General features: G+C 34.4%; 1 protein-coding gene across 4 annotated transcripts in view; it reads left to right on the top strand.

Moving 5' to 3' along the window:
• UBR1 (ubiquitin protein ligase E3 component n-recognin 1) overlaps positions 1–19,096 on the top strand; it is a 67,452-nt gene that overhangs the window by 24,751 nt on the left and 23,605 nt on the right. For 2 of the 4 annotated variants that reach the window (XM_029964110.1, XM_029964109.1), the window contains exons 9-29: positions 920–1,027; positions 1,476–1,564; positions 2,373–2,471; positions 3,150–3,307; positions 3,919–4,018; positions 4,319–4,447; positions 4,663–4,843; positions 5,742–5,803; positions 6,024–6,134; positions 7,039–7,104; positions 7,301–7,402; positions 7,990–8,053; positions 8,452–8,576; positions 9,765–9,817; positions 10,828–10,930; positions 11,485–11,533; positions 13,583–13,737; positions 14,688–14,787; positions 16,404–16,513; positions 16,995–17,084; positions 18,631–18,818. In XM_029964110.1, the coding sequence (XP_029819970.1) occupies positions 920–1,027; positions 1,476–1,564; positions 2,373–2,471; positions 3,150–3,307; positions 3,919–4,018; positions 4,319–4,447; positions 4,663–4,843; positions 5,742–5,803; positions 6,024–6,134; positions 7,039–7,104; positions 7,301–7,402; positions 7,990–8,053; positions 8,452–8,576; positions 9,765–9,817; positions 10,828–10,930; positions 11,485–11,533; positions 13,583–13,737; positions 14,688–14,787; positions 16,404–16,513; positions 16,995–17,084; positions 18,631–18,818 (2,242 nt within the window). The remainder of the gene's footprint in view (positions 1–919; positions 1,028–1,475; positions 1,565–2,372; positions 2,472–3,149; positions 3,308–3,918; positions 4,019–4,318; positions 4,448–4,662; positions 4,844–5,741; positions 5,804–6,023; positions 6,135–7,038; positions 7,105–7,300; positions 7,403–7,989; positions 8,054–8,451; positions 8,577–9,764; positions 9,818–10,827; positions 10,931–11,484; positions 11,534–13,582; positions 13,738–14,687; positions 14,788–16,403; positions 16,514–16,994; positions 17,085–18,630; positions 18,819–19,096) is intronic. The other 2 variants (XM_029964111.1, XM_029964112.1) reach the window with 1 other exon arrangement.

The raw sequence follows: 19,096 nt of genomic DNA, 5'->3' as shown, positions 1-19,096 counted from the left end.
GTCCAGTGCTCCAGCAAATCCCCAAAACTTTATGGTTTTAAGCATTACCTTTTTAGCTTATGAGCTAAACTAAAAAAGAGTGTCCCATGTTGAGTGTAGCATTTAGGGTTAGGAAATTGTTGTAGGTCAATGGACACCAGTATGTTTTTAAGAGAGTTTTTAAGTACAAAGACTGAAGTCAAGCATTCCTGTTCTTGTTGTTTGGGACTATATCCATAGAGGCTTTAAGAGCCTGAGGTTCTGTACTCAGATGGAACTTTTTTGTGATCTGGTAGTTCCTGTTCTTTTCCCATTTTTGCTGGAAAACAGGATAGAATTATGGATGTGGTAGAATATGGATCAGGAAACATTTTATAATGTTTATTTCCAGGTTGTCAGGAACTTGATTCGTGACACTTTTCCTTTTCAAATTAGTAATATAAGGCTTCCTTTCTGAATGTTAATAACGCACAGGTGACTGCAAATGTTGATCCCCAAAACCACTTCAGCAAGTACTGTATTTAGTGATAGGTGCAAGAAAATGTAAAATAATTTCTGAATTTCTGCAAAAGACTGACTTTCAAGGCCCAAGGCAGGGACCAGCCTAGACTTGCCTAGCCTGTGCATTTCTGTGCAGACATAGTGAATTCTTATGGATCTGCTTTGCAAAGCTGTCTAAACGATTTTAATTTTAAAATACTCTTATCCATCACAGGATTTATTAAATTAGCCAGATAAGAACATTTGGAAGAAATTAGTAAAGGAAAGGGTATGTGGGAGTATATTCATTGAGAAAAAACATTGTTAAAAATAATTCATACTGAAGTGCCTTCTTTTTTTCTTCTTTTAAAGAACAGAATTCTGTAGTTCTCGTTTTCTTGGGCCATATAATTTAATTATCAAACCATTCTTGTACAAATGAATAGTTTTCTCCCTATAGGTGACTTTCGCCAGATCTTTTGTCAAATATGTCTCAAAGAAGAAGCTGGATCTGAAAAGCCATGCTTTATAAGCAAGTTGATGCTATGGGATGCAAAACTTCATAAAGGTTTGTGTATCCGTGTTTCTCTAAACTGAAGAGGCAAATTTGTTACACGTTTGTGTGTAACAAATGGATAAAAGTAAGTGCTAAGCAGGTAGAATTACATTTCTTCATAGTTATTATATTATGGGTTTTAGACAACCTTTATTTTTACAGCTGAGTTAATTGATATTTGTGCTATATATTTGCCCCCTCAATTTTTCCTGCTTTATGTATTTTGAAAAATCTTTTCACAAGGTGTAGCCTTTGAGTAACTTGGTGCTTACTCAGTGTTTTAAATGCGTACTGATAAATGTCAAAACCAGAAAAGAATAATAACTTTCCTCATATACTTTGTAACCATTTCAAGACTTGTAAAGATTTTTAATTATAGTTTAGTAATTGGTTCCTTTTTTCCACAAAAAGCTGCATTTTAGTATGACAAAGTGATGTGCACTGTATTGGCTTTTTGCAGGGGCAAGAAAGGTTCTCCATGAGCTTATCTTCAGTAGTTTTTTCATGGAAATGGAATACAAAAAACTTTTTGCTGTGGAATTTGTGAAGGTAAATGGTTATTTAGTTTTTATACTATGAATTTGTACTAGCTTTGTAAAATTTCCCCCCAAACTGAAAATTGTTTCAATATAAATAATGAATTTTCAAAAAGCAGAGCTTTAATAACTAGCTCAGCCTTTATAGAATGCAGTTAATTAATTCCCATGTCACTGGTTTGTTCCTTAGAATCATGTGGGTATATATGCTTATTTGAATGCTGTTAGTATTCCATGTATTTTTTGACACGGCAGGTGAACTGGAACTGAAACTGGCCTTTCTTTTTGAAAATTAGATACAATAGTTTATAAACATACAAAACCTAAGACAACGTGTTTTTTCTTTTAAGGTGAGACCTTTTAATTCTGATAAAGACGATTGACATGTTATGGTTTTCTCTGGACTGAAACAAAGCAAACAAAGACTTGCGTTACTCATTGTACATGTCTTTTATAGACAGCTGTTGAATAACTATCCATGCAGCTCACTGGAGGAGGAAGATTTGTTTTATAATAAGTTAATATCTATATGGATTTTTTTCCAGATATTAAATGTCTTTTCTTGGGGAATATTGGTTGTAGGAGAAAAAAAATTTTGGTTCCAGTCTGACAAATCAGTTAAATTTGTGCTTATCTTCAGTATTTAGACAGTGGGGCCTGTACTGAATTGCTTTGATGCATTGAGGACATTGAGGACATTGTACTGTTTCTGTAGTCTAAACTGCTTCTATTAGGTAGGAAGAGGACATTGAGATGTAATTCAAAAAAGTAAGCATTTTTATTAACATTGGTTTAATGTCCCCAATATTATCTTTTTCTAGTATTACAAGGCATTGCAAAAGGAATACATTAGTGATGATCATGACAGAGTTCTCTCTGTGACAGCACTCTCAGTTCAGATGTTCACTGTACCCACTCTGGTATGTACAGCCTGCCTCTGCAAGAAATGCAAAACAAGTTTGAGAATTGCTAGCATTACCACCTTTGCAGACTGTTGTTCTTGGCAGAGAGTCTTTATGTATTGCTGAGTTTGAATATGAATGATTTTGGGATTTGTTACAGGCCTGTATGAAAGCAGGAGCTTGAGTTGATATGAAAATTCATTACAGAACGTAGAGGGAATGCAAATAAGTATAAGTTTTAGGCACATCATAGTCTGCATTAACTCTCTGTATTTATTTACTATTTACCTTCTTATGTAACCTTAAAAACGGGGCAAGGGAGTAGAAAATTGTTAAATGTCTTTTTGTGGGGGTGAAATATGGTAAATTCTCTGTGTATGTGGAAATATACCTGTAGGTTTCAAAGCTTATGTGTTTCTTGCCTAAAATACTAATGTAAAAGTTCTTTCCTACATGATCTTTCAAGAAAAAAACCCACATATCCATTATATATAGTTGCTGTCAGAGTTGAACAAACATACAGTTGATAGCAACTATATTCCTACATAATAAATACTGAGGGTTTTTTATCTTGGACTCTTTGCAAATGCTTAAAATAATTTCTAATCGGAAAGACTGAATTCAAAGGAAAAAGTATTTTGCCAATTCTCTTCAACAAAATAGTAGGAAGAAAAAATTTTCATTTTCTTCTTGCAGGCCCGACATCTTATTGAAGAGCAAAATGTAATCACCACCATTACAGAGACACTCCTAGAAGTGCTTCCAGAGTACCTAGACAAAAATGACAAGTTCAACTTCCAAGGCTACAGTCAGGACAAACTGAATCGGGTATATGCAGTAATATATGACCTCAGGTAAGCGTAAAGCTGAGATGCTAGAGCAATTCTAAGAAAACTGGTAGTAGAATGAGGTGTTTCAATTCAGAAACTGATGATAAAACTGCTTTAAAACCAAACCCCAAACCAAGTCCCTCAAAAACACACATGAAATTTTAATGGGGTTTTTTTTCAGTGAAAACTTAAAATACCAAAATTTTATTCTATAAAGACATATTTTGATTTTTACTGATACAATTGCATATAACACATTAATAAATAAAATATATCTAAGTATGGGAAATTTGGCTCCTATTCATTGTCATTCTGAGAAAACTGTATAATCCTTATCTGCATAGGATTTTCTACTCATACAGGTACCAAATTAGTCTAATAAATTGAGTAATGTAAAAGCAAGCCACCCCAAATACCTTGGAATTTAAAAAACCTGTTAATTTCAAATTATAGAGTCACACCAAACTACTAGCAACTCTAGTATTTGGTGAAAGTTTTCTGAGTAGTTTGAGGTGGGGAGGGTGATGTAAATGTGACAATGTGGTTGATTGTATTAAACCAAAAAAACACTTGAAATACAAGCATAAGCAGAAGAGAAGTCTGGCTAAGGATGATTATGTTTTCTTTGGGGACAGGTATGTCTTAGTCAGCAAGCCTACATTATGGACAGACCGCCTGAGGGAGCGTTTTTTGGAAGGATTTGTTTCTTTCCTAAGGATTCTAACTTGCATGCAGGTACAATGCATTTAAATAATTTCTTTCTAATATTCTATTATAGAGGTATTACAGCTTTTCTGTTTGTTCCTCTTTTTGTCCATAACAATATTGTGGATATAAACATGCAATTACGGTGGCAAATTCTTCAGTCCCTGTCTTCCGTGGGTGAGAAAGTTGTTTACTTTACAGAAATAATACCAGTTTTAGCTACATGTATCCAAACAACCTGGATTTTACCATTTGCTTGTGGGATTTCGTGTTGTTTTAGGCCTGTGATCACTGATTTAGCTTGAGTATTTTGTGAAATTTCCATTTCAGGGAATGGAAGAGATAAAAAGACAGATTGGCCAGCACATTGAGGTGGACCATGACTGGGAAGCAGCTATTGCTATACAGATGCAGCTCAAGAACATTCTTTTGATGTTCCAGGAGTGGTGTGCCTCTGATGTAAGTATATCAGTTTCCTGGGATTCTTACAAGCGTGCCTTCTGTGAATATTCCTCGGGGATTTTTAAATAGCAGCTTTTTTAAAAAGCTCACTATTGTTCAATATAGTTTTCACAAAAAAATGTGTCTGAGAGAATTAATCTACGGTGTGACAAAGAGAGAAAGGATGGACTGCATGATTTTTAAATATAACATGCATTTACTTTAAATTCTAGGAAGAGCTGTTGCTCAGGGCCTACAGAGAATGCCATAAAGCTGTGATGAGGTGCAGCACAAATGGTCGCTCTCGGGAAAAGACAATGTTTCACTTATGTGGCCATACCCTGGAGAGCAGACCTTACAGAGTGTCTGCAGATCCTGTCAGCATACATTTGCCACTGTCAAGGACTCTTGCTGGTAGGTGGTGTATTTTGATTGCTCTTTAAATTGTGTTTATCATCCATCTGTATTTCTTTACTCCAAAAGGCATTTGGATTCAGTGTTTCACAGATGAGTTGCTCTCTGACTTTCTGACATTCTCGTGATAAGGCAAATGTGTTCTTCATGTGTCCCACTGTGGAAAAGTTTTTCTGAAAAAAACATTTGCCATGGAGGCCGGAAAATTTTTTTTTTTTTTAAACAGGAGAGAGAGAAAGAAGACAAGAAGGAAAATTTTCCCTTTTTAATGTCATCATCAGTTTTCTCTGGATTATTTGAATTTATGTGGTTCTGTTTCTATTTTTCTATTTGCTTTGTCTAAATGAATATTCATTATTACTGTATCTCAAATTTATTTTCCAGCCATGTATGTCTTAGGACTGTTAAAATGCTCCTCCTAAAAGACATATGTTTGCACCATGCCAGGACAGATTTGCGGTCACAATACAAAGGACCACAACAGTGGGTGATCACCACTTTCTGTAGAAAACAAATCATATACTATTAAGCTGTAGATTCTTTATCACGTCATTTGATATCAAGATATACCATCTGTTAAGCCTTGTAGTCTTGAAATTCATTTACTACTGACATGTGATTTAAATGTGAAATAAAAATTTTGCTAATACTATTTAGCAACTCAGTTTAAATGGTGTTAATTAACTCACTCAATGAGTAGACTGGTGAGAACTGTTGTGATAATGTAGATCTTCTATCTTAAAAAAAAAAGTAAACTGTGAAGTCTCCTAAATAAACTGACTTTTTTCTGCAATTCTCTGAGATGTAGATGATTTAGCTAACTTTTAGAAAGAGTTGGAGGAGAACCTTCACTAATTTTGATTTATTTTCTAATTTTTCTTCCTGTTGGCTTTTGTAGGTCTTCATGTACGATTAAGCAAGACGGGAGCCATCTCAAGATTGCACGAGTTTGTTTCTCCTGTAAGATTTTTTTTTTTTCCCCCTCAAATGCTTCTTGTGATTTATGCTCTGGGAAGAAAAAGCTTAAAATTATATCCAGTAACCTTCATGGCTCACATACAAGTTATTTTGCAGCTGTCAATATGTCTTTGTTCACTAGAACTTACCCTTCTGAAATCATGAACAACTTATTGTTAGTTGATTTTTTTCTTTTTTCTATTTTTTCGTTTTTAAATTCTAGGAAGAATTTCAAGTGGAGCTGCTAGTAGAATATCCTTTGCGATGTCTTGTCTTGGTGGCTCAGGTTGCTGCAGAGATGTGGAGAAGGAATGGACTCTCTCTGATAAGCCAGGTACTCCCTTACCATATTCAGTGGCAAGTTGGTCCTAAGGTGTATGCAAAGGTTTCTCAGTCATGCTCCCAGGGATGGTTTCATCCAGTGCAGAGAGGGTTCACAGGGGTCACTCCTACACTAAATAGAAAGGTTTCTAGGTGGGAATTTAGATTACTTGGTTTTATTTCCAGCTTCAGTAATGGCTTACCTCCTTCTACCCTGCCTTAGATAAGTATTTTCATCGCTGTTATGACTGTTTCTTACTCTTTGAAACAGTAGTGATGTGACCAGTGTCTACTTGTAAGCTACTTTCAGATCTCCTAATCACTGCATAAGTACTGTTAGTACTGTTGTTAGAAGTTTCTCTTGGTGTATGGGAATTATTACATGCAAAAGTTAAACTATTTCAGTATCATTGTTTTGAGAGCCATATAGCTGGACATAGAAACATTTTCTAATACTTGGGACTTTTATTGCAAAACTAAACATAAAAGGAAGAGTCTAGCCTTGCATTTACCTACTTTGGCTTGACTTGGTTTTTTGTTTGTTCCTTTGATGGCAGAAATTCTCTGCTGATTTTGTATGGGACCCTTTGGTGAAATCAAAGTAAATATTGGTAGCACCCCGTAGAATTGTCTTTCTGAGAACTGGGGGAGAAGGAGGATCTTTATACTTTAATCAGTAGCAGCCATTAGAATTATGTTCTCTTGGAACGGGGTATGAAGTATGGCATAGACTTTCTCTGCATAGGTGAAAAACCATTTAGCACTTCCGTCAAAGTACACATTTATTTTGAAAGAAATATGGACTTTTCTCACTAATGATGTGGTACAGTTTAAAAAAGCCTCAGGGATTAACTGGTGCATATTTGATAGTGCATTACTTTATATCTCTACTTAAATTTTGTTTTCCTGTTTCTCAGGTATTCTATTATCAAGATGTTAAATGCAGAGAAGAGATGTATGATAAAGACATCATCATGCTCCAGGTATAATGTTTTGAATCATTGCTTTCTTGTCTTATAAAACTTTCATGGAATTTAAAAAAAATGTAATTTTTAAAATTTATATTAATTAAATTCGTATGATTTTAAATTTTTTGTCTTGGTGAAAGGCAATTTTTTTTTAATGACTGAATAACTGTAATAGTAACTGATGTTCTTATTAGTTTCGTTTTTTTGATAGATAGGTGCATCTCTTATGGATCCAAACCAGTTCCTCCTGTTGATGCTGCAGAGATACGAGCTTGCTGATGCTTTCAAAAAGATCAAACCCACCAAAGATCAGGTAAATGGCAAGTTTTCCTGATGAGTAGTTTGTCAGCTTTGAGTATACAAAACATTACTAAGACAGACTAGCTACTGTTGATAGCTGCATTTTTATGACCACACCAGAACTCAGTAAACACCGGAGCTAGTGGTTAGACAAATGATTTTGTATTTGGCATTTGTAGAGGCTTACTCAAAATTAGCAAACAGGTTTTGCTCCCTTTGACCTTTATTTCATAGAGCGTCTACCAAAATCCATGTAAATAACTTCACTATAAAGTTTCCATGTCTCTTAGGCTATGTTACGTGCTTTTATTTTGGCTGGAAGTTTCTTAGGTTGTTAAGCTACTTCTTGAGGCTTGAACTTTGATATAACCCATACTTTTTTAGCTGTTGTTTCTTTTCCTGCCTGTGAATCTTGCACTTCAGTTCTGAGTAAAACCTCCTCTACAAATGCAGACACTTTTTCCAGCTTGTTGGAAGTTTCTTCTTACAGTACGGTGCTTCACTGAATTAGTAGATCTGAAGGCTGAGCTCAGTGTCATTTGACGGATTTTCCTGCAGTTTTATGGGTTTTTTTTAAACTGATTTCTCTAACTCTTGTAGGATTTAATCAAACAATATAACATTTTAATAGAAGAGATGCTACAGATTCTCATCTATGTTGTGGGTAAGTTTCAGTTCTCTTGTTGTAGTAATATATTATTAATTTGACAAAATCAGCTTGATGACTTCCTTTAACATAGATGGTATGGAGAGTATACTGGAGAGTGGCCATTTTAAATATATGATTCAGTAACACAAATATTTGTCAACTGGAAACAATAGGGGTTGCATAGTGGAAAAGGTTGTTAAATAACATAACTGACATTAAAGTAGAATATGAAGAGAAAGTCCATCTTGGCCCATTTTGTTAGGAAGCTAGGCTTTTTCACTCATACAGTTGGGACAGGTTTCTGACAAATGGAAATACTGAAACATGCCAGCAATAGCATTATCGCTGCAGAAAATTCAGATTTGCTTTATACCTGTTATATTTGCCATTCTCCTTTTGATTCACTCTGACAGGGGAAAGATATGTTCCTGGAATCAGCAATGTGACAAAAGAAGATGTTATAATGAGAGAGATCATCCATCTGTTATGTATTGAACCAATGGCTCACAGTGCAATTACTAAGTCTTTGCCTGAAAATGTGAGTTCTGATTTATTTACTTTTTCCCTTCATTTACTTTTTCTTGGTTTGTCTTTCTTCTTTAGCTTTCTTATCTTAATATGGAGGCATTTTATTTCTGATTAAAAGCTTAAACATTGGTTTCAGAATTACAAAATAACATGACAAAGTGGCTTACACATGTTACTGATGGTAAATGTCATAATTTCAAGTATGGATGGATCTGGAAAGGCTTATATGGGACTTATGGTTTTTGATTAAGAGGTGGACTTCTTCAGAATATTTAGATATAGTTCATAGAATCGTAGAATCAGCTGGGTTGGAAAAGACCTCTGAGATCATCAAGTCCCACCATTGATCCACTACTGCCGTGGTTACTAGACCATTGCACTAAATGCCACATCCAGTCTCATCTTAAAAACCTCCAGGGACAGAGAATCCACCACCTCCCTGGGCAGCCCATTCCAGTGTCTGATTACTCTCTCTGTAAAAATTTTTTTCCTGATATTCAACCTAAACCTTCCCTGGCACAGCTTAAGACCGTGCCCTCTTGTCCTACTAGTTCTCCTAGATTCAAAAAGAAAAGTTTTAAAACTTTCTGTGTTGGCCCTATAGGACCATGGGACTGAGTTCCATTCAGCCCTATGTGCAATCAGTAAATTTGATCCTATAATTTTGATCATTTAAACCTGTGCAGATCAGTTCAAAGTCGGGTGTTGTACAAGTCTATTTGAAAACACAGATTTCCCGGTCGTTCTATTCCAATTGCTGAAAATTCAAGCAAAGCAGAGAGATGTGGATTAGATTTTATAGTCTGTGCAAGTTTTCAGGGCTGGCAGTTAATGCAAAAAAGCTTCAGTTTTCTTGTAAATTAAATACCCTGGCATATTATCATAATATCCACATTCACAGTTTTAAAATAACTGAACCTCCATTTTTCCCTCCATTGAGTTTGGATGAGCGCTACCCTGTTTCTAGAGATCAGCTCGATTATTAATAAAATTTTACATGATTAACTGAAAATATTATCCATTTTTGATACTTCCTTGGAACTTGTCAATTATGAATTTCTGCTTTCTGATTAACAGCGGGCAAAATATATTAATTCATGAATTAGGGAATTATCTAAATCTGTTTGCCTGTTTTTCTTACACATAGTGTAATACTGAAGATATTTATATATTTATTCCAAACTAAATTTTTTACCAGGAGAACAATGAAACTGGCTTGGAGAATGTAATTGATAAAGTGGCTACATTTAAGTAAGTTCTTAATGTTGTTTCCATAAGTAGCTTGTATGTGAAGTAAGATCTCTTAGATTATGTGGGTTAAACAAGCTGAACTGTACAGTCTCTGTTCAGCTAATATTTTGCTGTCTTGAAGTATATGTTTGCAAGCATGCATAGGAAAGAAAAGTGTATGGATTATCCTAAGGTACTGCTGCTTCTCTCCTTTTGCCACCCTTTTTCCTCAAATTCAGTTTGAGGAGTCTCAGGAGTTTAGTAGTCTCATGTCCTAGAATGTTCAAAAAGGTTTTGGGGTTTTTTTGTTGTTGTTTTTTCCAAAGATGGCTAGGAACATTAACAACTCTCATTGTACCCTTGACAATTGCCATCTAATAATTGGTTTAAATGTTACTTAGTTGCTAACTTTCCATTATTTTCAGGTGGAAGTTAATTTTATATACATGTGCATATGTATGTGCATGCAAATATAGAACTATCAATTGTAGTAGTTGAGAAAAACTAGTTCAAATGTCTGCTATTTTTGTAAGAAAATTATCTTGTTTTAATTATTTTAGTATACTTTATTTTAAATTTCATATGACTTGCTTTTTTATGTTTAATTAAGAACAACTCTAGATATACCTAGGCATTTTACTTTGAGAATTATATGGATAGTTAAAAAATATCACTGGAAAGTAGCTGTTTGTATTACTTGTTTTGTAGTTTGGTTAAAGAAAGGAATGAATTTTATACAATAACATCCAGTGTCTGAAATTCTAAGCCATAAAGTTTAAAAGAATTTTCAGAGGCTATATTTAGATGATAGACTAGAAATGGTTTGCTGCTTTAGGAATTAACAGTAGTAAACAGTCTTGAAAATTAAGGACTGATAAATGTACTCACTCCCCGCTTTTTGTAAGTTAATGAAGTAACCATCACTATTGCACTTGGGTTAGAAAATAAATTGTGTTACTGGTTTGTTTACATTTAAAGATGTGCTGAACATACATTACTAATTTGTATGTCATGGAATATTTCTCTATAAGGAAACCAGGGGTCTCTGGCCATGGAGTTTACGAACTGAAAGATGAGTGCTTGAAGGAATTCAATATGTTCTTTTATCACTATACTAAGACCCAGCACAGCAAGGTAAGCAGTGTAAGATTCACTCTCAAAGGTTAAAAAATAGCATACACTTATCAATGTCTAAAGAATTTTATTGTATCAAAGGAAGCAATGGAATGTAAAGGAACTGATTCGGTACAGAGTATACACTGCGAACTTTAAAACTAAATGTTTAATGAAGTTAAGATTGTCAATACAAATTGACAATGGTTTGCATTAGTATTTTGTTTGCAATTGGTATTTGGTTTACATTAGTGTTTCCCCTATGGTGACTCCTGTATTAACTCTGTTAACTCTTTATGCTAAGAACAAAATATGATAAGAATTACCTTTGTACTAGGAAACCCCAAACTTTGCTTTTGTAACTCTTATTGAGGAAGCAAATGTGTCCAATTATTTATCTCTACTACAAATTTAAATGCAAAATGCGATGTTGTTAAACAGATTTCAGATAAAATTCTAGTTAGACAACCAGGTATTCACTATATATCTTGCCAGATTTCTAGTGTAGGGTTTCTCATGCTTTCATTGTGTACTTCTGTAGAGGTGCTGATACAACGACACTGCTTTTTCTGTAGGCTGAGCATACGCAAAAGAAAAGAAGAAAACAAGAAAACAGGGATGAAGGTAAAAATTTGAAACTCATGACTCAAAAAATGTGATAATTTGGTAGTGTATGTACTTGTATGTGTGTAATGAGCTTTGGGAGATGTCTTGTGACTTAATTGTGGATAGTTGAGTTCATCTTAGATTTGTTGTTATTTGTAGTAATTGTAATTAATTAGCACCTGACATTTCTTTTATCATTTTTACTTATCTAAACTAGGAGTTTAGAAATTTTTGGTTTGATTTCCATACAGACAAACAAACAGATTGTAGTACCCACTGATAAACCCATGCACAGCTCAGAGTTTTTATGGTGAAGTAACAAAGAGGCAAAAGTTTCTAGATTTTTTTTTTTAGTGAGTATTTTCTTTAACTCAATGTTGAGAAATAATAATGCCACGTAGATTAGGTTGTTGCAGGAACTAGTGCTCATATCCATTCTGTAATACAAGAATGAGACTTTAAAGTTTAATAAATAAATTTTTTTATAAACCATGAATACATAAAACAATAAACCCCCGTGTTTCTATTGTAACACAAATATTATTTCCCTTCGAGTCTACTTGTACCCATTCAAGTCACAAGCATTAACTGAGTTGTCTTGAGGAAGACTTGATAAGCTGAACAAATAAGTACAACAAACAATTCAATAAAATCAACTATCACCTACTTTTGTGAGTTGCAACAGCTGTAACTATTTTTCTTCCCAGGTTGCCCTTTCAGTTGAATACCTTAACTTTACTTCCTACTCTAAAGTGTATTTTGATTTTTGTGTATGATCACAGGCACTATAGCATTTCATACCTAAGATGGTTAAAATTAATTCTTATGAATTTTATTTGCTTGAGGTTCCTTTCAGTTGAAAAACTGTGAAACTGAAAAAGAATACATTGGCATTGTCATTTAGGAGGGACACAGTTGAACTGGAAATCACATTCTTTTTGGAAAAAAATTTCTTTCAGTTGTAAGTAACTCAGAGGATTATTACAGCTGAAAACTGAGAGGGGAAAAAGGGGTTTGAATGACTTTTGGTTTCTTCCTCCACTGTTCATTTATACAGTTGACGCATTTTCAGCAGCACCTTCAGAATTCCTGCCTTCCCCTTTCACTTTGGCAACTCTAAGACATTATCAGGGGTATTGGTTTTGTAGAACTTTAAAAAAATGCAGTTATTTAGATGTAATTGTCATAAACTCACATTCATATAATTGGGTAGTGCAGTTCCAAAATAAAAGGAGAACTGTTTACATTTGATGTGTGTTCCCCTGAGGGTACATGTTCTGTTGCAAGCACTTCCTGCGTATTCTCTTATGTGACTGTGTTGTCTTTGTCAGTAACTTGTTATAATTCATTCAGTCTAAATTGTCAAAAGATTGATAGTTAGAGACACTGCATTCACAGAGGTTTTCTGAAAATAGGCATCCAGGTGCCAAAAGAAGACTTAAGTCAGTGCTTCCAGGTAGGAAAAGACTGTGGCATTAAATAAGCTGCTGTTGGTAAATGCTAAGATTCCGGGTAGCTTCTAGGAGAAGCTACCACATCACACAGTTTCAGTATTAGCTCAGAAAATGTACATAGCTAGAAATGATCAGAATTCCCCTGTAGAAGAAAGAATTTAGAGCTCCATACATGTGACACTGTAGTATGAGACTTTGGAAGCTCTACTGCTCACTTTTGTTTAATGACTTGAAGACGTTATATCTGATGCAAAACACTAACTATATGTTTAATAGTGATACATAAATCATAAGACAGTGCAAAGTATTAAAGATTTGCATTTACAGATACAGCTAAGTACTTGTGATCGATTGTTTAGCTTAGCTTGCCTGTGGTTTATATAAGAACTTAATTTTGGTTTATGTAAGTACTTAGTTGTGGTTTATATAAGTACTTAGCTTTGCTAAAGATGACAGCTGTCTTAGGTGAACAATTGTGTTTGTTGTGGTTTTATTAATTCAAAAGTCCAGTTTTTCTTCACTGAAAGTAGTATTTTTGTTCTCTCTACTTTTTGACTGCAGTCTTGGGTGGAATGCCAGCTCAGTAATATATTTGCACATCTCTGTTTTCTAGCACTGCCACCACCTCCTCCTCCAGACTTCAGTCCTGCCTTCAGCAACGTGGTGAGGATTCTGAACTGTGATGTTATGATGCACGTCCTGCGGACACTTCTTCAGAGGGCAGTGGAACTGGAAACCCACTTGTGGACTGAGGCTATGATTCAAATGGTATGGTCAGCCTTAGTCATCTTGCTATGGCCATTCCTGTACTGACCGTGTTAACTGCTTAGGATAGGATTAAAATACGTAAAGGTAACTTTGAATGATAAGGATTTAGTTTTTGTTCCCAAACCTGCTTTTATAAATCTTACTGATGAAGAAAATATTTCTAATTATCTCTCTCCATTGTAAAATAAAAACACAGTACACAATAATATTAAATAGGAAATATTCTCCAATTTTCTATTTTTCTTTCCTACCTTTGTTGCCTGATCACTGAAGCTGTTTCAATGCGTAATCCTACTTACCTCATCTTTGTCTTGAAACTTCATGTGCAATTAAGTCACCCTTTGATAATCTTAAAGAAATTGGAGTTGCTTCATTTTGTAAGCACATAAATGTCTTTGGGGCCTCAATCATGGAATAAAGTAATTTTTGTAAGTATTTCATTTTACCGCAGTGACTTTATGCTTTAAAAAAAAGGAATTACTGACACTGTTGAAAGGGGTTTTTTTGGGTGGTTGCTTGGTTTGTTTGTTTTTGGAAGTTGTTTTTTTAATATTTATAGAATTATATATAGACCTGAATTTACAGATTACACGAAATAATCGGTTTTGTTCATTAGAGTGCATGGATTGTTTAATTGCTTTGCCTTACCTGCTAATTTTTGGATTATGGAATTAACCAAATATAGATTTATATCAACAAAAAGACAAACTTCACATTTTACTACTGTGAAGAGTGTGCAAGTTTATTAATTGTAGTGCAACTAATACGCAGTAAATTTATATTGGGCATTTTTATTTCACTTACCATATATGATCTCTGCACTTTTTCAGGTGTTTTATCATGAATATAATCAGTATATCATACAGAACTATATTAAACACTCATTATATATGCCAGTTTTCCTTATCTCTAACATTGCATGACACTTGGTTTTTTCTCTTTTTTTTCAGGTGCTCCATCTCCTTTCTTTAGGGTTACTAGAGGAGAAGCAGCAGTTACAGAAGTCTCCAGAGGAAGAAGTATCCTTTGATTTTTATCACAAAGCAACACGTATGTTTTATTTTCTAAAATAAATAAACTAGAAGAAATTAATCAGTGATTTGAGTCAGAAAGATTTTACTTTTTGCTTTATATTAAAACCTGATAAAATATTTTTTTAAAAATAATCAAGTAACCAAGTTTGGACTAGCTTCCTTTGTTCCCAGTTGTCAGGTATATTGAAGAGGATATGTGTTTCTCTTTGTGGGAAAGAAATTGAAAGTAATATTAGTGTTACATAACTGAAAATGGTTTTCCCTTCACAAGAACACCATTGAAATGGAAACTAAGAAATCCTTGAAAAATGGCAGTGGATTTAAGTAAACTGTCTCCATCTTTTGTACTCCTGAGCTGTACCAGTATTGAATCACCTGCAAGTTACTCTTTTACTATTGTAGTGATAATAGAAACAGAAACTTAGTGGCTGTGGACTGTGCTTTTTTCTTTTTCAAATCCCGACTAAGCAGTTCCAAATCTTACACTCAAGACTAGTGAGTGGGCATTGGAATCTGCATTTTCTAAATAATCTCTCATTTTATTTAGAGTTTCCGCTTCACTGTGTAAGAACAAATAAAAAAAATCCATTATCAAACTAAACATAATTGTCACTTGTGAGGTGCAACAGAGATAAGAATTGTTTAGATTGGAAAAGACCATTAAGATGAGTAAATCCAACTGTTAACCACCACTGCCAAATGCATCACTAAACCATGTTCCTAAACATCACATCTATGTGTGTTTTAAATACCTCCTATGTGAATAAATGTATAAAACTACTGAAGTGCCTTTATTTAGTTTTTAAAAAATGTTGTGTTTGAAATGTGAGTTTGAAAAATACTCTTATTTCACTTTATTTTTTAATTTTTTCTTATTGTTGAGCAAAGAGAAGTGTCATCTTAAGTCCATCTTAGATGGAACGTATTTCCATTTAAGAAGCTTCATGTCAACTATAGGCATAAATTCAAATTAATTAGATGCTAGAGAATGCTTTGCCAGCTTTAGTTTTGCATAACTGGAAAAACCAAAATCCCATTTACATGTAAAGGATGCAAAAATAATCAGTATTTTTGTAGGAAGGCTCTTACAGAGAAGTGATTTAATTAAAAAAAAATTGGTTTCATAATGTATTTGTCTCCCTACTAAAAATGTGCAAATTAATTTCTTGTAGAATGTGCTGAAGTAGAAATATTGCTGAAGGGAATGGTCTCAATTTTAAAGCATTCTTGTGTTAGAGAAGGGCCTAGAACCCTATGAGCTAGTCACCAAGTTGTAGGGAAGGAAATAATTCCTGTAATAATGAGAGTTTGTGGGATGGAAATAAACTTTTGCAAGCTAAGCTGTTAGCAAACTTAGGTAAGCTACAAGAGCTTTATTGCTTCCTTTGGAAGTGAAAAGCAATTCTTTTTTAAGCAGAAATTATTAAGCAAAGATTTTCTAAAGCAGAAATTACTGATCTACAAGGGGATAGATTATACTTTACATAAATGAAATAAACAGATGAAATTAAATGAGAAAAGTAACTAGACAGGTTGTGTTCATGTATGCGTGTTATATAATTAGCAATACTTTAAGGCATGTCCATGGCTGTAAATATATGAAGTCCCTTTTCTATTTTTCACTTTGTAAAGGAATGGGAAGCTCAGCCTTAAATGCTGTGAACGTATTAATGCTTCTGGAAAAACTGAAGAGAGTTCCTCAGTTAGAGGCTCAGAAGGACACAGTCAATTGGATACTGCAGGTACACAAGGGAGAGATAAGTATGATCTGACTTCAGTAATGAAGAAAGCTGTTATGAAAGATGTTATGATTCCCACATACAATCCGGTGTTTACAGCTGCAGTGATTTCTCGAAGTTTAATGTATTGCACCATTTTTTTCCTCCAGACCAGATGGCTTCTTGAATACTGTGTTAACACTTAGAAGTTACTGTACTTGCTTTGCTAATTTCAAGAGCTGGGTCAATCTTTGCTTAGAAAGGGACCTTTAAAAATTATTTAGCTCCAACCCTCCTGCCATGGGTAGGGACACCTTCCATGAGACCAAGTTGCCCAGGGCCCCATCCAACCTGGCCAAGAACACTTCCAGGGACGGGGCATCCACAGCTTCTCTGGGCAACCTGTTCTGGTGCTTATATATTGCATTATTGTAATTGTATTAATCTATACTGTAGTAAGAGCCAAGTTGCATTTTGTTTTTAACATCTAAGTCTCTATTTTTAGATGTTTGACATGGTGAAAAGACTGAGGGAAAAATCTAGTTTAACAACAGTAACAGCTGCATCGACCTCAGAAGCTGCAAAAGGTGATGAGGTAATAATAAAAATAAAAGTTCAGTGGAAGCCTTGTATTTAATGTTTTAAATGGCTATTTTCAATAATGAGACTAAATTCATTGTTGCCTATAATGCAAATTTTTAAAATTGATTTCTGATATCTTGTCTACAAATAAGATTTTAGTTCCAATAATAATATTTTTAATAAATGAAATTTGTGCTAAACATGTTTCATGGAATTATCAGCAGCTAATGTGTGGGTTTGGTTGTACTTCCAAATTAAGTGAAACAACTGAGGGGGGTGAAGGAAGTAATTAGTGTTCATCTTTCCATTTCTTGTCTTCATGATCTGACCACCTTTTCTATTATATTGTCATTGTACAGTAATTAGAAATACAAATCCACTTAAAGTGATGTCTTGTAATTTACGTGCCCTGTCAAGAGGTTAATCTGCTTTGCCTGATTGTGTAAAGACATGAGGCTTAAGTATTTATTCTGTCGATCAGTCTCTTTGCACTTCTCTCAAAATAACATTTTAATCCAGTGGTCAAGTGACACAACGAAATGGAGATTTCAAAGATTACTACAGTCCCATTTTCAAGTTGGCAGTTGAACAGAAGAGAATCTAATTACCCTTAGACAGTATGCAAAGACAGGCTAGTTTGCTCTTACGCATTTTGTTTGGCGACAGCTTACTGCCAAACAATCTCTTGGCTGGTCATTGCATGCATAGCTCTAAATTATCACAGCATATGCTGTATTTCTTTTTTGAGGTAGGTGTCGTATAGTATCTGGTAAGGTGTCAAACAAAATACAAAAGTCGGTAAGAAATTAGTCTCTTACCATTCCACTGCTTGTGGAGCAATTTGTTGTTGTTTGATTTCCTCAAAAAGTAATGGTGTTGTCAATGGAAGCAATGTTTATAATGTTGAATTTGTCCCTTAAATAATAGAATAGGAGGAGTTAGATTCTATATGTTTTAATTAAGTCTACCTGCTTTTTGAATTCTACATTTCTAAAGCATAAAAATACCTTGTTTATAGTTTTTGAAAACATGATAGATGAGTAAATACTGGAAGAAGAATAGTTTTCCAGTGTACCATAAAGAATATGAAAATACAATACACAGATATATAAAAAGTTGCTACATTTGTTGTGTCATCGATAGTTCAAGGTAAAATTTTCTTCAGTTTCGTAAGGAAGATACTGAATATTTAGTATGGGTTTCGCTTATGGGGAGAATAACAGAATACTGGAGAAGGCTTGTGATGCTCGCCTCACTAAAATTTCTTAAGAACAGACAATTACTTAATTAAAATGGCTCAGGTATTATTGATCGTGTCTTTGGGCTAGGAATTGTATTTAGTGACCTTTTGTGGACCACAAAAGTACAGTCTTCTGGCTAGGTTCATTAACTTAGTCGCATTTAAAGATTTGAGTTTTGTTTATTTTTCAAATAGCTGTAAAGCGTTGTCAGTTAAGGAATTTGGTGTCAGTGGTTAGGATACCTATAGTTGAGGAAAGAGTCTTCTCATTTTTTGATGTTCTCAGTTGCCTGTGATTTCTTTATTCTCTTATTGTAAGACACAGAGCACTCAGGATAAAGAGAAAGCTGAGCGGAAGAGAAAGGCAGAAGCAGCAAGGTTGCACCGTCAGAAGATAATGGCCCAGATGTCTGCACTTCAGAGGAATTTCATTGAAACCCATAAGCTCCTGTATGAAAACACACTGGAGGCTCAGGGGAAAGAAGATGCTATTATGGAGGAAGAAAGGTGAGAAAAAAAGACATCCAGAGTTCTGGTGGGAAGAGTTCATTACCTGCTACATAAATTTGTTATGCTCCATAAAGTTCATAAGTAGGTTCAGGGGACAGATTGTGTCATTGTAGTCAACAAACTTGTGTCTCTATTTACTTTTAAGTCATCTTCTGTTAAAGAATTATATATAAACTAGCACGTGTGTGCTGATGTAAGAACAGTGTATCACTTTGTAGACAACATAAGATAAACTATAAAAAATATCAGTTCTTGAAATGGTGGATACTTATATT

This window comes from Manacus vitellinus, unplaced genomic scaffold (genome assembly GCF_001715985.3).
Source record: "Manacus vitellinus isolate BGI_N305 unplaced genomic scaffold, ASM171598v3 scaffold_6_pilon, whole genome shotgun sequence".
In the NCBI taxonomy this organism is placed as follows: Eukaryota; Metazoa; Chordata; class Aves; order Passeriformes; family Pipridae; genus Manacus; species Manacus vitellinus.
The sequence above is the reverse complement of the archived record's forward strand: the minus strand, read 5'-3'. Positions and strand labels throughout refer to the sequence as shown.